The 18721-nt window shown below is 51.6% G+C and overlaps 1 protein-coding gene across 1 annotated transcript in view; it reads right to left on the reverse strand.

Moving 5' to 3' along the window:
* Window positions 1-1771: 1771 nt before the first annotated feature.
* Window positions 1772-18721, reverse strand: part of LOC130038615 (vacuolar protein sorting-associated protein 33A-like) — a 140444-nt gene continuing 123494 nt past the window's right edge. The window contains 3 exon segments of the mRNA XM_056130442.1: window positions 1772-1849; window positions 12717-12768; window positions 12880-13010. Coding sequence (XP_055986417.1) covers window positions 1772-1849; window positions 12717-12768; window positions 12880-13010 — 261 coding nt within the window.

An 18721-nucleotide genomic window follows, 5' to 3' on the forward strand; every position in this document is an offset into this window, starting at 1 on the left:
GAAGAATTCTAGGAAGGACCCACCTTGTGGATACAGAAAGCAAAGGCCTGATAAGACCATCCACAGACCCTCAGGACATAGGCCTCCACATGAAATTCCTCTTTTTGGACCTCCCTGGTAATCTCCTTAGCAACCTGACTTTTACCCGGGAAGAAGCTCCACGTGGTGACAGGCTGGAGAACCCTATAAAGGCCACCTGGAAGAAAGGCAGGGTGCGCACATGCTGCCTGAGCCCATGTGTGGTACATCCACGTGGCTGAGCACATGTGGTGCCTGAGCACATGTGTCGCCCGCATCTCCCCTCTTGAGATGTGTACTTTCATGCTTTCGTGTCGAATGCTGGGATGTGTGGAGGGGCTCTCTCCACCCTCGGAGAAGCCCGCGTTCTCTCTGGACGCGTTACTCTCTCTCTTACCCTCCATTCCCCCGCTTATCTGCTTATCCCTTTCTCTCCCTCTCCAAAAATCCTCCAAATAAAATCTATTTGTTTCACTGCTTGTCTACTCCTGAAATTCCTTTCTGTGAGGCGAGACAAGTACCCAGTAACCCTGGGTCCCGGGTGGCAGAGGCGGGTGGGGAGAAAGTGACCGTCTTTCTGCTCCCCGCTTCACTAAGTCACCCGTGGGGCCCACCGACATCACTACCATGAGAGTCCATGCCCGTGGCCAGCAGGAGGCCATGTGGAAGGCGGACTTGGCCCAAGCACCCCTTAGAGGCTTAAAGGGATGAAATCTCTGCAGGGCTGGGCGGGGGCTTGTGCTGCAGGCAGGGAGAGGCCAGCAATGAGAAATACCAAGATGGGCCACGTCACCAGCCCTGAGGGAGCTCAGAGGTTCAGAGGCATTGAGCACCAGCTGGAAACTGAGGCGCCTCGGGGACAGGATGGCAAAGCCAGTCACATGAGCAGGTGGTCAGCAAGGTCAGCGAAAGACCCTCGCGGCCAGCCTCGAGCTGAAGGGTCTGGGCGGACTTGGCGAGTACACATGGGACTCAAGGGGGGGGGGGCAGAGGTTTGCTCTGGGGGCTGCTATCTTGTTTTCTCACTGGCCTCGGTGAAGAGTTCTCCACTTCAGAAAGACCCCAGACGGGCCCGATTAGCCGGGGCCAAGGCTAGCACGGCATCCGGGTGCTGGGGACCAATGACAGCCCCAGAATTGTGCTGACACGTTCTCAGTGCCATCAGAGGGAACCACACGGGACGTGACCGGGAGACCTGTCAGCACCAAGCCGGAACACGGCGGCGAGCACACTGACACACAGCATGCAGGGAGCGAGCGTGGAAGTGGGCGAGGGCGCCCGGGTACCAACCTGCCGCTCTCGGCCCGCTTTGCATTCTCTAACTCCTGAATCTGCCGCTCAGCCACCTGGAGCTGCTGCCTGAGCTTCTCCATTCCCAATTTACCTCGGAACTGGCCTTCCGGAGCCCATCGAGCTGCAAGAGCTTCTGCTGGGTGGCCTACAGCTGCGCCGTGGTGTCGGCCAGGGCCTGGGCTTGCTGACTACACATGGCCCGCAACCCCTCCAGGTGCGTTACCTTCGTCTCCGCCTCCTGCAGCTTGTTCAGGGCGTCCTCCATCTCCACCAGGTGCTGGTCCTCGGTCTGGTCGAGCTTGGCCCGCGCGGCCTCCAGGCTGTTCTTCTGCTCCTGGGCCGTCCTGACCAGCCGCGACCTGAGCGTCTTCAGCTCAGAGGCATGTGCCGCACGCTCAGCCGCCCGCTGGGCCTTCAGGTTCTCTACCTCCTGCTGGGACTCGACCTGCAGCCTCTCCATCTACATCTTGAGCTTGGCTAGCTCGGCCGCCTCGGCGCCCACGCCCCAGCTCACGGCCGCCTTCGGCTTGCCCATGGCCTGTTGGTGCGGGGCGATGGCCGTCTCCAGTTTGGACTTCCACGGGGCGATCATGTCCGCGTTCTCCTTGTTGGCATGGTCCAGCTTGGTCCTCAGTCACTTGTTCTCCTTGGCGAGCTTCTCGGAGGCCGCCTGCAGGGCCTTCGCCTCCTGGTGGGAAAACAAAATTTCCATGAACTTAAAGCAGGAAGGAAAAGAAACAGACATAGAAAATTTTTCTTTTGCAAACTGACTGTTTGCTTTGTTAGAGTCCGAGCTCAGGACAGCCTCACCTGTCAAGGAAAACTCTGAGAGACCAAGTCCATGCAAAAGCAAGAGGTTTATTCGAGCATGCTCGGGCTCACAGCATGACCGCAAACCGTCAGTGCCTGAGAGTCCCGAGCCTCTTCAGAGGGAGCTTGTTATAGGGCAACTTCCCGCGCACAAAAGCGCGTCTCAGAAAAGCCAGCACACAAATCACACAATACATTCGAATTACCACATTAGATGCTGCATGCAGGCAGCCAATCACTTTGTAACAAGGCATTTGATGCTGCACGCAAGCAGCAAATCAGGCCTTCTCTGGCCCCATGACCTTATTTGGTGAATTCCACGGGCAACAAGAAGAAGATGGGGGTCCTGGGTGCTACCAACTGGACGCAGCTGCAGGGCAGGATATGGGCTGGGACTTGCTTTTCTAGGGCCCAATTGTCATGGAGCTATCTTTCAGGTATTCAATTATGTAGGCTAAAAGTAACGTTCTGGCTCAAGTTCTTTTTCCAGAAAAATCAATCTGAGGACACATGTGCTTCAAACGTAAAGGAGTTGGTGCTTATAAGCATCTTTGGTTCTGTTAATTTTGAGTTAATAATATAGCAACTTCCAGTTTCTTTCCCAGACTTTATGGATTGATGGTGTCTGTACTGCATGGTGTTCCTTTATTTTCGTCTTGTCAAATATCTATGGAGAATCACTGAAGGTATTCATTTTAGGCTACATTGGCTATGAAGCTTTGCAATAAATCAATAGAGGTTTTATTTGTTTTGTTTTTTTTTTTTGCCTTTAAACCTCACCCAGTGGATCTTCTTTTTTCATGTTTTATAATTTTATTTATTGAATCACCATGAGAGCAGTTACAAAGCTTTCGGGTTTAAATCTTGGTTATAAAATGAAAGACCCGTACCTTCACCAGTGCCATTCTCCACCACCAAAAACCCCAGTATGCCCCCATCCCACACCCTCCCCCTACCTGTGGAGAGATGATTTTCACATTACGCTCTCTCTACTTTGATTACATTCAATATTTTGACACTGGACACACCACTATTATTTGGGATTTTACCCCAATACTCAGATCTGCTGAAAGGACAACAGTAGACAATTTCTCTTCTATTACGGTTTATGAATAACATATGATGTCGCGTGGCTGTGGTAGTGGCTGCGCAATTTTGAAATTCCAAAATTTTACAATAAACCTGGAGGGATTTCTTCTCAAAACCTGCTGGGTTCAAAGATTTGTTCTTGAGTCTGTGGGATCATGGCCGGTAAGCAGGTTGATCGGGAGCCAGAAAGGCCGTTAGTGGGCGGTGACTAGGGGTCTTGCTGGGATGGGGAGGAAAGGGCTGGTCTCACCCCCATCCCGTGAGGCCCCACATGTCTCATCACTGAGGGCCCAAACCTGACTGTCCAATGGCCTCTGGAGGATGGCGGCCACAGAGCCACCAAGGGGGAGCAGGTGGAGGGACAGCACCCTTTCCTCCCTGGAATGGCCCAGCGACAGTAACCGACTACAAGGGTCCAGATGCATTTCTGCCAAAAGCCACTGGATTCTGAGATTCGTGTCTGAGTCTCTGGGATCATAGTCATTAAGCACCTTAATCAGGAGCCAGAGAGGCCACTCATGGGCTGCGACTTGGGGTCTCGTTGATTCGGGGAGGAAAAGGCGGCTCCTCCCCCATCCCATGAGGCCCCACGTGTCTCATCACTGTGGGCCCAAACCTGACTGTCAAATGACCTCTGGCGGATGGTGGCCACTGAGCCCCCAAGGGGGAGCAGGCGGAAGGACAGCACCCTTTCCCCCCCGGGTGGCCCGGCAACAGTAACCTATTATGTGGTCTGGACGCATTTCTGCCAAAAGTTGCTGAATTTCGAGATTTGTTTCTGAGTCTCTGAGATCATGGCCATTAAACAGCTCAATCAGAAGCCAGAGAGGCCGTTTGTGGGTGACAACTTGGGAGTCTCCTTGGGGAGGAAAGGGCCAGCTCCACCCCCATCCCATGAGGTCCTACGTGTCTCGTCACTGTGGGCCCAAACCTGACTGTCCAGTGGCCTCTGGAGGATGGCGGCCAGCGGGCTGCCAGGGAGAACAGGCCAAGGCATGAAATCTATTCCCACCTGGGGTGGCCCAGTGCCTCTAACTTACTGCAGGCACTGGACACATCTCTGCCAAAAACCGTTGGGTTTCGAGATTTGTTTCTGAGTCTCTGGGATCATGGCCGTTGAGCAGTTCAATCAGGAACCAGAGAGGCCATGCCTCCAATTATATAGCTGAACTGGAGGTGGTTTGTGGGTGTATCTCCCACATACCTAACTTTTGCCTGTTTACTTTCTTGGTCAACTCTGCCCCAAGTTTTTGGGGCCTGGCCAAACGCACGGCAGCAATTTGGGGGTACCTGGAATTCTGAAGGCGCCATCAGGCTGCTGATGCACTCGTCTCACATGTACAGACTGACCTGCTGGTGGCACCATACCCCCAACCCAGTGCTTCTTAGGGTTTACTCCTGCCTCTGCACATAGAGATTGCTCCTGCCAGGGCACAGATGACTGGATGGGATTCCTGCCATTGAACCCAGATCAGCCACATGCAAGGTAAGTACCCTACTCACTGGACTATCTCTTTAGCCCAAGATAAACGCTTTTAAGAAAATGGTGTACAGACCCAGAGCAATAGTGCAGCTGGTAGGGCATTTGCTTTGGCCAATCTGGCTTCAATCCCTGACATTCCATATAGTCTGCCCAAGCACTGTCAGGAGTGATTCCTGAGTGCAGAGCCATGAATAAGCCCTAAGACATCACCAGGTGTGGCACAAACATAAAGAAACAAAAAGAAATTGGTGTATCAGAATTCCGTTGTAGAAACTGTTTGACTCATTTGACTCTATAGTTCCTCATTGCTAGCCAAAAATCTTTTATAAATAAACCTGAGAATAATCAGTTATCACTGGCATAAAAGAAATAATTTTATTAAAGTAGACATAGAACACCTGTTTGCTCAAATTTTAATACTGCTTTACATAGTTTGTGAAACAATTTCAATATTGGTTATTACAAAAAAAATTCAATTGATCCAGATCTTTCACTTGTCAGACAGTTGATAATCTCCAGAGGAAAATACATCAAAATCATACATACAATTATAGAAGTTCTTATTATACAGGTAGCCTGGATGGTACATTATTTATCACTTTTGACAGAACTAGAAAACATTCAAATAAAAAAAATACATTCAAACTGGATGATAAACTTCTGATGGTTGAGGTCCTTCATTCAATTTTTTTGTGATAAGAAAATCCACAATTAGTAATTTTGAATTTCTCATCATACATTTATCTAAAACCACAGTAAAAAATGTAAATCTTGTAAAGACAGTAAATTGGTTATTTTAGGTGTTTCACAAGTAGCTTGTTATGTCATCCTTCAAGTGCTGGTGATTTCTGCACAGTGCAGAGAATGGGGTGTCCGGGCCGAAGTTGTTGTCGTAATTGTTGAGGTTGTCCCCATTCCCGTCGAGAGCCACCTCGGATATCATCTCCACTTTCATCTTGAGGTCCTGATTCTTTCTTTGGAGGTCCACAATCACGGAATTCAGGAAATCAATCTGTGTTAAAGGAGAGCGTGAGATGGTGAGCCATCTGCGGGAGCCATCGGAGCCCGCCACAGAGGAGGCTGGGCCCCGCTTCCAGTCCCCGCCCCAGGGTTGGAGGCAGCCAGAGCTCCCCTTTCCCTTCCTGAGCGCAAGCTCCCGGGTGCCCCAGGGAAGACCCCAGGAGGACATGCTGGGCCCCCTCGGTTCCTCTCAGAGCAGGGAGTCAAGAGGGCCTTCCCTCTCCTACAAAAACAGACACACTTCTTTAAAATCCACGGGGGGGAAAAATCCCACTTTACAAAAGCAAGCATGACACAAAAGCAAACATGGCACAAACATTCATGTTTCATTTAAAAAATGTCAGGTTTGGGTCTGAGTGATAGCACAGCGGGAAAGGTGCTTGCCTCGCACGCAGCCAACCCAGGTTTGATCCCTGGCATCCCATAGGGGCCACCGGAGAGCAGCCAGGAGTGATTCCTGAGTGCAGAGCCAGGAGGAAGCCCGGAGTATCGCCAGGTGTGGCCCCCAAAGGAAGAAGAAAGAAAACCATAAAGCTGACTGATTCTTTTTCTCCCTCGGGGCAAGTTCTGATGAGGAGTCTCTGAGAGGGCCCAGGCCCTCCCACACTGGAGCCAAGAAACGATTCCCACTTCCCTCCGAGACACGGTCCTGTTGGGAGCTACCATTCAGGAAGAGGAAAAGGCCAGAGCAGGGATTCAAATCTAGAGGGGAAAGCCAGACACGCTTACACGTGGACACACCCGGACACACACACAGACACGCTCCCCAGTGCTTGCGTGAGCACACATACATGTTCACACATGCACACACACTCACAAGTGAGGAAGACAACAAAGCATTTGCTGATTAGGAGGAAAGTGTTGGCGCAGCAGGAAGCAAAAGCAGAAGCGGTGGCAAAGGAGAGAGAAAACAAGGCCAGCGGGTGATTAAAGGAGAGAGAAAACAAGGCTTGCTGGGCTCCTCATGCCGAGGACAGTGAGACACCCCGGGCAGCTCCGGGCTCACCGCCCCCTCTGGGCAGAGCTAAGTCCCAGGAGCCGCTGGGTGTCTGGGACAGAAACTGAGATGGCCCCTCCATTCAGCACAGGAGAAATGAAGTCAAGTAGCCAAATATAAAGGAAGTTTTAGGTGGAGCAATTCTGTTTCTAGGGGTTTATCCTAGATTAATTTCAAATTTGATGAAACTACAGCAATCCATAGAATAGAATAGTAAGCAGCTATTAAGAAAGCTAAGCTCAGACCATTTCGTGTAAAATGAAAATATTTAAGTCAAAAAGAAAACATTTAGGCTTGGCTTACATATACTTATAAACATATACATATGCTTATATGGAAAAACAAAAAAATGATGAAATAACTGTTTACTTGTCTGGGGGGTACTGGAGAAGGACAGTTCAGAGTGAGATTAGATAATATATATAGACTTAACACACTGGCTAATGGTTTATTTTTTTTTTGAGCAGAAATAATTTTATTGGGAATGTCCAAATAGCTTTTCTTCTGAAACTGTGAAACCAAGAATCTTCCCTCCAGAAATACACAGATGCATGGAATGTGCACTAAATGCCCAAGGTTTCAGAAGCAGACGCTGGAAGGACACACCTCATCCTTAAGTCCAGTATCCCAGACCAAAAGGGCGAGGATTCAGGAATGAAGTGAATTGGGTGTTTGGAGGATCCACTTGGGTTGTGAGATACATGCTGAAAGTAGACTATAGACTGAACACGGTGGTGAACTCAATTCCTCTTTTGCAAACCACAACATCCAAAAGGAGAGAGAGAACAAAAGAGAATGTCCTACCACAGAGATGGGATGGGGGGATGAGGTGAGGGGGGTTGGAGGGTGGGAGGGTTACTGGGATCATTAGTGACGGAGAATGGGCACTGGTGGAGGGATGGGTACTTGATCATTGTATAACTAAAATCCAAGCACAAAAACTTGTAAGTCCACAATCGTACCTCATGGTGTTTCACTAATAAAACTTTAAAAAGAAAAAGAATGAGGTGAATCTATTTAATACTCATTGCAACGAAAACTCCTATGAGCAAACAAACAAACAAAAAGCCCCCATTTTATTCCTAAATGCATAAACTTAAACATAAATGCATTTTATTTATTTATTTATTGCTTTTTGGGTCAGACCCGGCGATGCACAGGGATTACTCCTGGCTCTGCACTCAGGAATTACTCCTGGTGGTGCTCAGGGAACCATATGGGATGCTGGGAATCGAACTCGGGTCGGCTGTGTGCAAGGCAAAAGCCCTACCCGCTGTGCTATCACTCCAGCCCCCATAAATGCATTTTAAAGAGGAAAAGAAGATGCTGAGATACTGGTCAATATTTAATGTTCAAATAAAAAAACAATCTGTCTGATTTGCGTTTTATTTTGCGAGGGATTGGGGGGTGGCCGTGCTCAGAGGCCCGGGGACCAAGTCTGGAGAGTCTCTGTCAAGACCAGGCCCGATGTCTCGATGCCACCCAGCCGACCTGCCAAACGGGCTCTTCCATCACCCCTTTACACCTGCTCTAACGGTGAGAAAGGACAGGCCTGAGATGAGCAACCTCTGACCCGAAACTGGATCCTCAGACACTCGGACACACTGCCTTCGCCTTCAGCCCGACGTTGACTTGCTCTGACCCTCGTCTTCACTCCGTTCTGAGACTTTCACACACCTCAGGAGGGTTCAGAAGTGGCAAAGTGTGGGTTGGCGATGGAGCCCAACATATCAGGTGCCTCCGTGTGTATGCGTGTTGTGGGGGGGGCGCTGGGTTCCATCCCGGCCCTACACCCCAGAGACATCAAAAGATGGTGAAGTTCGTACCAATAACCGTGCCGAGAAACAGAACTCAAGCCCTTTAGTATAAAACAGACTCAGGAGCACAAAGTCATTCTTCCGGTCAAAATTCTTACTTTGGGTGGTGAGGGCAAAGTAGATTCACAATTCAACTCTTTTAACTATGAAAAGCAAAAGTGCAGTCGAGAGATGGGCTCAAGTGGTAGACTCATGTGGGGAACGGCTCCAGTGGCCCCAGAACCCCAAAGAGTAAACTTGAACCCCATGTCGGTGGAACAGTTTCCTTCTTTCCTCTTTTTTTTTCTGGGCCTCACCAGGTGGTGCTCAGAACTTGGTCCTGACTGCACTCAGGGGTCACTCCTGGAGGCCCTCAGGACCCTATGCCAGGCCAGGGATCAAAGCCCCATCAGCCTCAGGCAAGGCGAGTGCCCTACCAGCTGGTCTCCTAGTTATCGGGCCCCCATGTTTACATTGTCATCCACAGACAAACGCTTCGCGTGGGCAGGATGAACCTCTGGACCTCCAAGTCCAAGCTGCGCCTGGGAGCACGCAATCAGGCAGTTACGTGTTCTGGCTGCGAGGCCGATGCTGGTGGTGCCAGCTGGACTCACACGGAGACACGGTGGGAGGCAACGGGGAGGGGAGGAGTTATACCATCACAAAGCAGTAATAGGACACACTGGAAAAGGTCCCTTTTCCCTCCGAAACCACTCAGGAGACAGAGAACCGCAAAGCACACGCTGACTCCGGCATGGGCCTTCGCTCACACCCAGAAGTGTCACACTGCTGAAACGAGGCCTCTGGCAGAGCTCACCACGGGCACCGCAGCTGGCCTGGGACGCGATTCCAGTTCCAGGCACAAGATGTTCTCAGACACAGCAAACACACAAGCCCACGGAATCCGGGCCTCAGGCAGCTGATTTTTCTCCTGGTGCCACGGCAGCTGCAGCGGGGATACAGACAGGAGACTTATTACCAAGAGTGATGACATTTTTGCCAAATCAGAGCCTAAACCGAGGACATGGAAAAACAGGATAAAATATCAGAGGGACTGCATTAGTTCATACTTCACCCTGAACAGAGACAAAGCTTGTTCGCTATAAAAGCCACAACTTCAGAAGTACTCGTGTAGGTCATTAAGAGAAAAGAAATGAGGGCTGAGCAGTGCCGGCCCAAACAGCCCCCCACAGCCACGCGCTCCCACAGTCCGAAATTGCTGCCAGGGCCCCCATGGGCAAGACTCCATCTTCTTGGGATGGACCCCGTGGAGAAATTAAATGGATGCAAACTCAGGTATACAGGATTTGTGACTGAAATCTCCAGGCTTTTTCAGAGTTGGGATGGGCTACCTCCCCCCTCCCCCATGTCCTTGTACTTCCAGAAGCCCCAGCAGCTTTTGGACATCCACACTCCAAAGCTGCCACCCAGACAAAACATCAACTCCAGTAGTACCTTCCCGACAAAAAGACTTAACTTTCTGACATCTCAAACTCTAAAACACTGATAAACCAGTAGTAGCACACCAGATTGGAGAAGGAACAAAATAAACACAGGAGGCTGAACCTATCACAACATCTTACAAGGACTCAATGTCTCCATAAGATACAACAATTTATTGATTGGTCCATGGCTGTAAGCCTGCCCCAAGCGCTGGGGAGAAGGCAGTTGGGAGAGAGAAGGGATCGTAAGGACAGCGACAGTAAGAAACGAACACTGGGTAAGATCTGAGTGCTGAAAGTCCCGTAAGGAACAGAACACGATGACCTCTCTGTGCCTGTATTGCAAACTATCACGCCCCAAAGGAGAGAGAAAGAAGAAAGGTGCCTGCCTCTAAGGCAGGGTGGAGGGGTGGCGGGAGGGAAACTGGGTGGGAAAGGTACTCTGGTGGAGGGATAGGGGGCGGGAACATGGCGTGACTGAAACCGGATCTTGAACAGCTTTGCAATGGTGCATCTCATGGTGATCCAATGAAAGGAACTTCAAGAAAATAAGTGAGGGCTGGGAGGGTCGGCCCCCTGGGGTTTGCATGGGGCGGGGATGCAGGTTCCACCCCGGCACCGCAGTAGTTCCCCCCATCACCGCCAGGGGTCCGTAGTGAGCAGAGCCAGGAGCAGTACCTGTGCTCCAGGTGTGCCCCGTCCGCAATACAAAGAGAGAGAGATGAGGAGAGTGGGGTGGGCAGGGGAAGAGGCGACAAAAGCCGAAGAAAAACAAAACAACAAAACAAAACAACAAAAAAACACCAAACTGCAGGAGAAAGGAAAACAGTCTGAAAGAGCCCGAGAGAGGCGGGCGCACCCTCTGCGCCCTTGGAGCCCTGGGGCGGGGTGGGCGGGGAGCGAGATGGCCAAAGGGAAACAATGTTTTAGCGGGCAGGGCACTAGCCGGAGCTCGCTACTCTCAGCACGCAGCCGGCCGAGCTCCCAGACTCCCTCCGGGCTGAGCTCTGTCCCCGCGCGAGGCACAGGTCAGCCCTGCTCGTCCTCGCGCTGCCCCGCCTGCACTTGCACAAAGGGCCAAGCTGAGCCCCCGCGATGCCCCGCGATGCCCCGCGATTGGGCACCAAAGGGACCGCGTGGTTTCCCGACAAGACCCCAGAAAAATCCTTTCTGGTCTTCCCGGAGCAGGGACTGCGGGTGGGGAGCGAAGGGGGTGGGGGGGTGGGGAGGGCGGTGTTGGGGGGGATCTGGGCTTTCTGCAATTTCTCCAGGAGGGTCCAAAGCCCCCACTCCCCACCCCAGCAGCCACTGGGTCAAAGTTCCCTCCTGCAGAGCAGTGGGGGTGGCTCCCTCCTGGGGCGCCAAGTTTTGGAACTCGGAGCTCCACCTGGGAACTGGAGGGCGAGGGCGAAGTGTCCTGAAATCAGGAAAAGTCGGGGCGGGGGCAAGCAGCCTCTGGGGCACTCCTGTGCCCCTGCCCGGCCCGGAGAAGTCCCCGGACACCCTCCACCTCAGCATGAGGCGTGACTCACGGGCGCCGCCGGCCACCCCCCACCCCTCCTCGGGGCTGAAGCTGGGGGGCTCGCCCGCCCGTGCCCGCTCGCCCCAGGCACGCGGCGGTCACTCGGCTGGCCTGGGAGGGCACGTGGGAATGAGCAGATGGAGCGGGAGCCCCCGCCCCCCCCCCCCCGCCCCGAGGCGCGGGGAGGGGGGCTGCTCCCCGGCCCTTAACGCGGCAGCCCCGTTGGGCTATTCTTCAAGCCCATCCCGGGGCGCTGGTTCCCAAGGAGGCCTGGACTGGCTAATGTTTTAAATGCTGAATGTCTTAGTCAAAAGTGAAGCGTCATGAAAAAACAAGGGCCACCCTCTCCCAGCCCACTTGGGGTCCTGGCTGACACGCCCCAGATCTGCCTCCGGGCACCATCTAAGGCCATCAACAGCCTTGATCCTGAGACGCCCAAAGGAACCTCAAAATAGATTAGCTCCCTACAGAGATGTCTCTGGACCCTAACCATTTACAATTTTAGAATTCCAGAAGGCCTCTCATGATATTCATAATAGGCAATAGAAAAAAAATGATCTAGCATTTGCCTCTGGCAGGCAGGCTTGAATGGTGGTGGGGAAATTTGAAATAAGCGTGGTGAGACGGTGTAATAGTGGTGGGATTGGTGTTGAAATATTGAATGTAATCAAATAATGTGAACAACCTTTTGAAACAACAAAAACAACAACAACAAAACCCAACAAGGGCCAGAAAAATAGTATAGGTATTTGCTTTGTACCCCACTGACCTGGGTTGGATCCCCGGCACCCCACATGGTTCCCCAAGCCTTACCAGGAGTTATTCCGGAGTGTAGAGCCTGGGGTAAGCCCTGAGCACCACGGGGTGTGGTCCCCAAACTAACAACAAAAATAAAACATAACATGGAAGCAACATAGCAAAGAAATATTACCTGATTCTCCTGGGCCCTTTCGTCCTCATCTGCTTGAGAATCAGAATTACCTTTCAGTTGAAAACAAAAAGAGTGAGTGTAGGTCTTTGAAAATGTGCCTTTTGGGGGGCAGCAACAGTTCAGGAGGTAGGGGGTTAGATCTCTGGTCCCCTGAATGTCCCCTGAGCAGGGTGATCCCTGAGCAGAGCCAGCAGTAAATTCTGAGCACCGCAAGGTGTGACCCCAAAACCAAACTAACCCCCATCCCCAAAGTGCCTTTTCGCCTTGTTTTGGGCTCTTATTTTGGCGCCAGTGTTGCGGACCCAGGGACACTACCGCGAGCCCATGCTCCAGGCAGGTGCCCAAGTTCACCCTCCTGTGCAGCCAGCTGGGGGAGGGGCGGCGGGGCAGGGGGGCTGGTGCCCCCGGAGGTGTGGGGGAGGGCGGAGAGCAGGCACCCCTCAGCGGTAGCATTTTACCTGCCCAGCTCTGGAGCTGCCTTTTGTTCTCTTTGAGTTGAAGCTCCAAGATTTTGACCTTGAGCTCCAGCTTCACCTTGTCAGATTCCAGGGACTGAAAAACTGAATGCAAGGACTTGGCAGAGGCATTTTCTCCCCTGAACAAGGAGACCTGCAACACAGGGGTGTGGCTTAGACCCACATGGCTGTGGCTGTGACCCCCATGTGGGCGTGGTCGGGGCTGACATGGGAGTGGCTCAAGCCAGAGTGGGCATGGCTCAGGCCAATGTGGGCGTGGTTCAGAGCGAGATGGGCATGGCTCAGCCCCATGTAGGCGTGGCCCGGGCGGAGATGGGCGTGGCTCGGGTCCACGTGGGTGGGGCCGGGACTTGACCTCATTTCTCAGCTTCTCCAGCTCTGCATCCCTCTCCCTGAGCAAGGCACTTATAATACTGATGAATTTCTGTAGGGAAGCTTTCTCTTCATCGGAGTCTCTTATGAACTCGGATTCTCTAAAAGACCAAAGTGTTCAAAATGCCAGAAATCAACCCAGAGAGAGGCCAGTGCACAACTGCCCTAGAATGGATGCTCAACGGCTCCTAGGACTATTGCGGGGGGAGGGGCCCAGGCTTTTACGTGTGCAAAATTTTAGTGAAATTTTACTGACTGTGAGGGAGAAAAAGTTTGCCTTTGTGTACATGCCAGAACCTGCATATCATTGTGTCCATGTGAATTTAAAGAAACAAGTTAATAACTTTGGGAGAGGGAGAACACAAAGAAAAAAGAAAAGAAGGACTGGTTGCACCCCCAACCCCCAAAAAGAATTCTTTTAAACAGCTAATCCCAGGTTGAAGTGCGATATCTTGAATAAATTATTACCAAGCTATGACAACAATTAAAACACACACACATGCAAAGCAATTATATGAATGTCATGCAGAGCGGCTTTATGCTGGGAGTATCCATTGGTTCTCACTCATTTCAGTAACTTTCAGCAAGTTTGGAGAATGTGTTTTTGAAACCTTTCTGAGCCAGAACGGGGCAAAGATTGTTACGACTAACCCAACAGAGAATGATTTTCATCCTGACTCTGGAGAGGACCAATGTGAGTTGCTCTTAAACAAAATGGCAATTCGCAAAAGACCAGAACAGAAACATGAACATGGGTTTCCAGTAGAGGATGAGAGCTCGGGGCACACGGAACATGTGGCCTCACACCCTCGGCCAGATTCTCCTCCGGGCTGGCTGGCAGAGGAGATGGAGGACCTGGCCTGGGGAGAGAGGGCGGCAAGACAGGGAAGGAGCGAAGACACAACAGATACAACCCAACGGGTGCGTGTGTGGCTGTGTGTGTGTGTGAGCATTTACACCACAAAAGGACGTGTGTGGGGGAGCACAGGGAGGGGACGGACAGCCAGTCAAGACTGGGCAATGCCGCAGCCTGGAAAGGACATGAGAGGGGACAGAAGTGTGGCTCCTGGGATGCATATTTGGAGAGAGACAGAGGTGCGTGTGAAGTGGGGGATCTCATTAAAGTCTGGGGTCCAGGACAGCTGTGGATGTTCGTGTCATACTCACTGGTTCAAATAAGTTCAATATTTGTTTTAAAATTTTTTAATAGTTTTAAAATATTTTACTCCCACAAAAAAAAATAAAGTCATCATTTGTTCCTTTGATTCACTGAACGTTTTTTTTCTTTGGGGTGGATGTGTGTACACCTGGCCATGCTCAGGGTTTACCCTGGCTCTGGGCTCAGGGTACCACAGGGGGTGCCAGGGATTGAACACAGCTCAGCTGTTTACAAGACAAGATAGTAGCAGTTCTACGACTTTCGCGGCCCCTGAAGGAGTGACTTTCCATGGATGGCTGCATAAACATTCCTGGGACATAGGGGGACAAGGGGAACAGAGGTCATGAGACAGCAGAGGGAAATGGACAAGTGGTTAAATGGGTCATTTATTTTTTAAAATTTATTTATGTATTTATTTTAACCGGGGGTCACGCCCAGCGATGCACAGGGGTTACTCCTGGCTCTGCACTCAGGAATTACTCCTGGTGTTGCTCAGGAGACCATATGGGATGCTGGGAATCGAACCCGGGTCGGCCGTGTGCAAGGCAAACACCCTACCCCGCTGTGCTACCGCTCCAGCACTAAGTTGCATGCCAAGACGAGTGTCTTAAAAAACAAAACCTAAATGGAACAAAAAAATGCTTCACCTTCTGACGGACGGTTGCCTCCTCAAGCCAGGGCACCAGTCATGATTCTGGGGGGATGTGCGCTGTGGGGAGCGCAGGGGAGGATGGGACTCTGGTGTCTGTGTGCCCCCAACTTGGGAGCTGTCTCCTGCAAATAGCACCAGGGATGAACCGACCATTTGGGACCAGCTCTGGGGGGCTGGGACGATGAGCAGATGGAAGGAGCTGAGACGGGCGGCAACCATGGACGTGCAACAGATCCCGACAACCGCCACTCAAGAGTACAGAGGACTCCCCGCAACCAGAACTCACAGTGGGGTGGGGTGGCGGGTGCGCTGTGTCACAGGGAATTACAGCACAGTAGAATTCATGGGAAACGCATTTCCCTTCCTTGTGTCCTCCATCTTCAGCAGCCTGGCAGTGGGCTGGCCTTGGGGATGCTCCTGGCTCTTTGCTGGGGGCTGGGTGGAGGGAGGGAACTCTGCCTCCTGCAAAGCCTGTGCTCCCTGCGGCCCCAGACTTCAGAGCAAAGCTCAGATATGCTTAGGCCCATCTGCCTCTTTCTTTTCTTTTGTTTTGGGGCCACACCTGGTGATGTGAGGGGCTTACTCCTGGCATTGTGCTCAAGGATCACTCCTGGCTGGGGGAGGATCCACCTGGGATGCCGGGGATGGACCCTGGGTTGGCCTCCAACAAGGCAAGTTCCCTGCCCGCTGTGCTATCCTGCAGCTCCCCTATTTGTCCTTTTCATTCTGACTTTCGTTTGCATTTCTGCAGCAAGTTCAAATTCTGGGCTTCTCTGCTCCACCTCAGTTCAAGATGTTTTCCATCCTGTGGAACTATGTCTTTTTCTCCTGGTACTCTGGTTGAAGTTTTTGTTCTCCTGAGTCGTAACAGTAACTGCAGAAAACGAATCTGTAACAAGATAGTTCTTTTTGTTTGGTGGCACATTTGGCGGTGTTCGGGGCTTACTCCTGGCTCTGTGCTCAGAGAGCACTCCTGGCGGTGCTCGGGGGACCATACGGAGTGCGGGAATCACACCTGAGTCAGACAAAAAGCAAGGCAAGAGCCTTCCCGCTGTGATATCACTCCAGCCCCATAGAGTGATGAAAGTGAAAAACAACAACAACAACAACGTTTTTACATGCAAGGGAATATGTAGTTTTTAATTAAAATAACACTAGCACGTTACTCATTATTTTATTTTATTTTATTTTTGGCTTTTTGGGTCACACCCGGCGAAGCTCAGGGGTTACGCCTGGCTCTGCACTCAGGAATTACTCCTGGTGGTGCATGGGGGACCATATGGGATGCTGGGGATTGAATATGCAAACGCCCTAGCCGTTGTACGTTGTAGTATCATTCCAGCCCCTAGCATGTCATTAAAAAAAAAGAAAGAAAAATTTGTGTACAGAAAAGTGGTTATTTTCTTCTCCTTCCAGATCTGGTCACTGCAGAATTTTTGGTCGTCGCTTTTCTGGTTGGTCGTACGGTCTTCTACCTGAAGTAATAAGACTGCAGATTCTACTGCTGCCACTGGGTTCAAAAGTCTGTATTGCTAAATAATGTTTGATTTATAAATTTTTTTTTGCTTCTGTTTATGGGTCCTACCTAGTTGTGCTCAGGGCTTACTCCTGCCAGTGCTTAGGGACCACATGGGACGCCGGGGATTGAGCCCAGGTCAGCCTCAGGCAAGGCTGGGCCCTCCCCGCAGTGCCATGGGTTCTGCCCCAGGATTAGACTTTTATTCCCGTCCTAGGCATCCGTTGTGCTGACTCTCCTCTCCTCTGCTCTTCCAGCACAATTGTCCAAAGGCTTTGCTTGGCAGTGTTTTAGCGCAGGGGCTGTTTCAAGAGCAGACGAATTTGTAGATTGCAATGCCAGACATCAAACCACGTGGGGCGGGGGGCGGGGTTATCGGTACTCACACCCCCACGGTCCATGTTCCCTGACCCCAAGGTGCCAGGAACAAACTCAGGAATGTCTCGCACTTCCCCCATTGCTGCAAACAGAGGCTCTTTTCCAATAAATAAAGCCCATTTGTGTCAAACACATGTCCTGGGGCCCACGGCAAAGCCAATGGGGTGAAGGGGTGAAGGTTGTTTCTTCAGCTCAGGGTTCTGGGGAGGGGGAGGGGCACTTTAAAGAGGCGTGAATCTGAGGGTTAGTTTGTTCTTTTTCTTGAGGGCCACTCCAGGTGATGCACCAGGCTTCCTCCTCCTGGCTCTGCACTCAGGGGTCACTCGCCGTGATGCTTGGGGGACCATGTGGGGTGCAAGGATGGAACCCGGGTTGGCCGCATGCATGACGCACACTTTCCCCTGTACTGTACTATCGCTCCAGCCCCAAATTTGAGTATTTCTTAACTTAAAAAGAAAAAGGGAGATGGTAGCCCTGGCCTCCTAGCTTTGCGGCCTAGGTAAAACCATCCTTAAGCAACCGAGTAGATTTCTCTGCAAGGACAGCGCAGCCAGCGTTACCATGGAAATAGGCAGCCCAGACAGCAGAAACTGATGCGGTCACATGCCTGATAGCATCCATCATATCAGCAGGCGGGGTTGGGCCGCTGAGTCCCACATGGCCCACAGCGTGACACCTTTTTAAGCGAGTGACACCCTTCACTCGTGCACCCCGCCTGGAGAGCATTCCTACTGCTCGAGAGGGGCCGGGGCGGGGGCTGGCGCTGGGCCTGTCTGGGTCTGTGGAGCTCAGGAACCCTCCATGCTGAAAATGGGGATATTCTGCACCCCAGGAGAATTTTTTTTCTTTCGGCAAAAATAAACTGTCCTATTTGCCACTGTCTGTCCACTGGCCAGACTGCACCTGACTCAGGTGAAACGCCTGAAGGAAAGGCGGTCAGCTCACTCCCCAGCAGGTGGGTGCCAGGGTGGAGTCGGGAAAAGTACCTCCAGGAGCCTGGGCCAGAGCACAGCGGGGAGGGTGTTGGCCTTGCACACAGCAGACCTGGGTTCCATCCCCGGCACCAGAGAGGACCCCCCCCCCACCCCACCAGGAGTGAAACCTGAGCGCAGAGCCAGGAGTAAGCCCTGAGCACAGCCAAGTGTAGCCCCCCCCCCAAAAAAAAGTAAAATAAAATGATGATTTAAAAAGAGAGACCCTGCAAGGCCAATGCACGCAGATCCAATGTGAACAGTGTAAATAAATTCAATCAGCCTCCCATTATTGGTTATTTCAAAATACACATCCCAAACAATTGGGGGTGGGAGTGGCATACACACAGCTGTGCTAGGGGTCAGGCCCAGGGTGGCCGCACGCAAGGCAAGTGCCTTACTCACTGTAGTGTGTCTTGGCCCCACTCCTCCCAAACTACTGTTCTTACAAGGATGTTACAAATACTTCATATGAGGGTTGCATTTCTGGTTTATGCCATAAAAGGTTGCGGTGACGGTGAGACTGTCTGTGTTGGCTGAACCCCATGCGAGCTGTCACGCTGACTGTGTGCCGATCCAGTCACCGAGGGCTGGATCCATCTGTCATGCCTGAACACAACTATTTTTAACCTGCAGAGTCTAATGGGTGGTGGCGTTCGTTCGGCCCCTTTCAGTTCTCTTGATTTGTTAATTCCCATCCCCCATACTTTGCACACTAGGGTGACCCCATGAAGCTTTAGGGGGTCAAATCCACATCAAAATGCTCTCAATGATTAAATGAGGCATGTTTCAGAGC

Source organism: Sorex fumeus, unplaced genomic scaffold (genome assembly GCF_029834395.1).
Source record: "Sorex fumeus unplaced genomic scaffold, SorFum_2.1 ptg000078l, whole genome shotgun sequence".
Lineage (NCBI taxonomy): Eukaryota > Metazoa > Chordata > Mammalia > Eulipotyphla > Soricidae > Sorex > Sorex fumeus.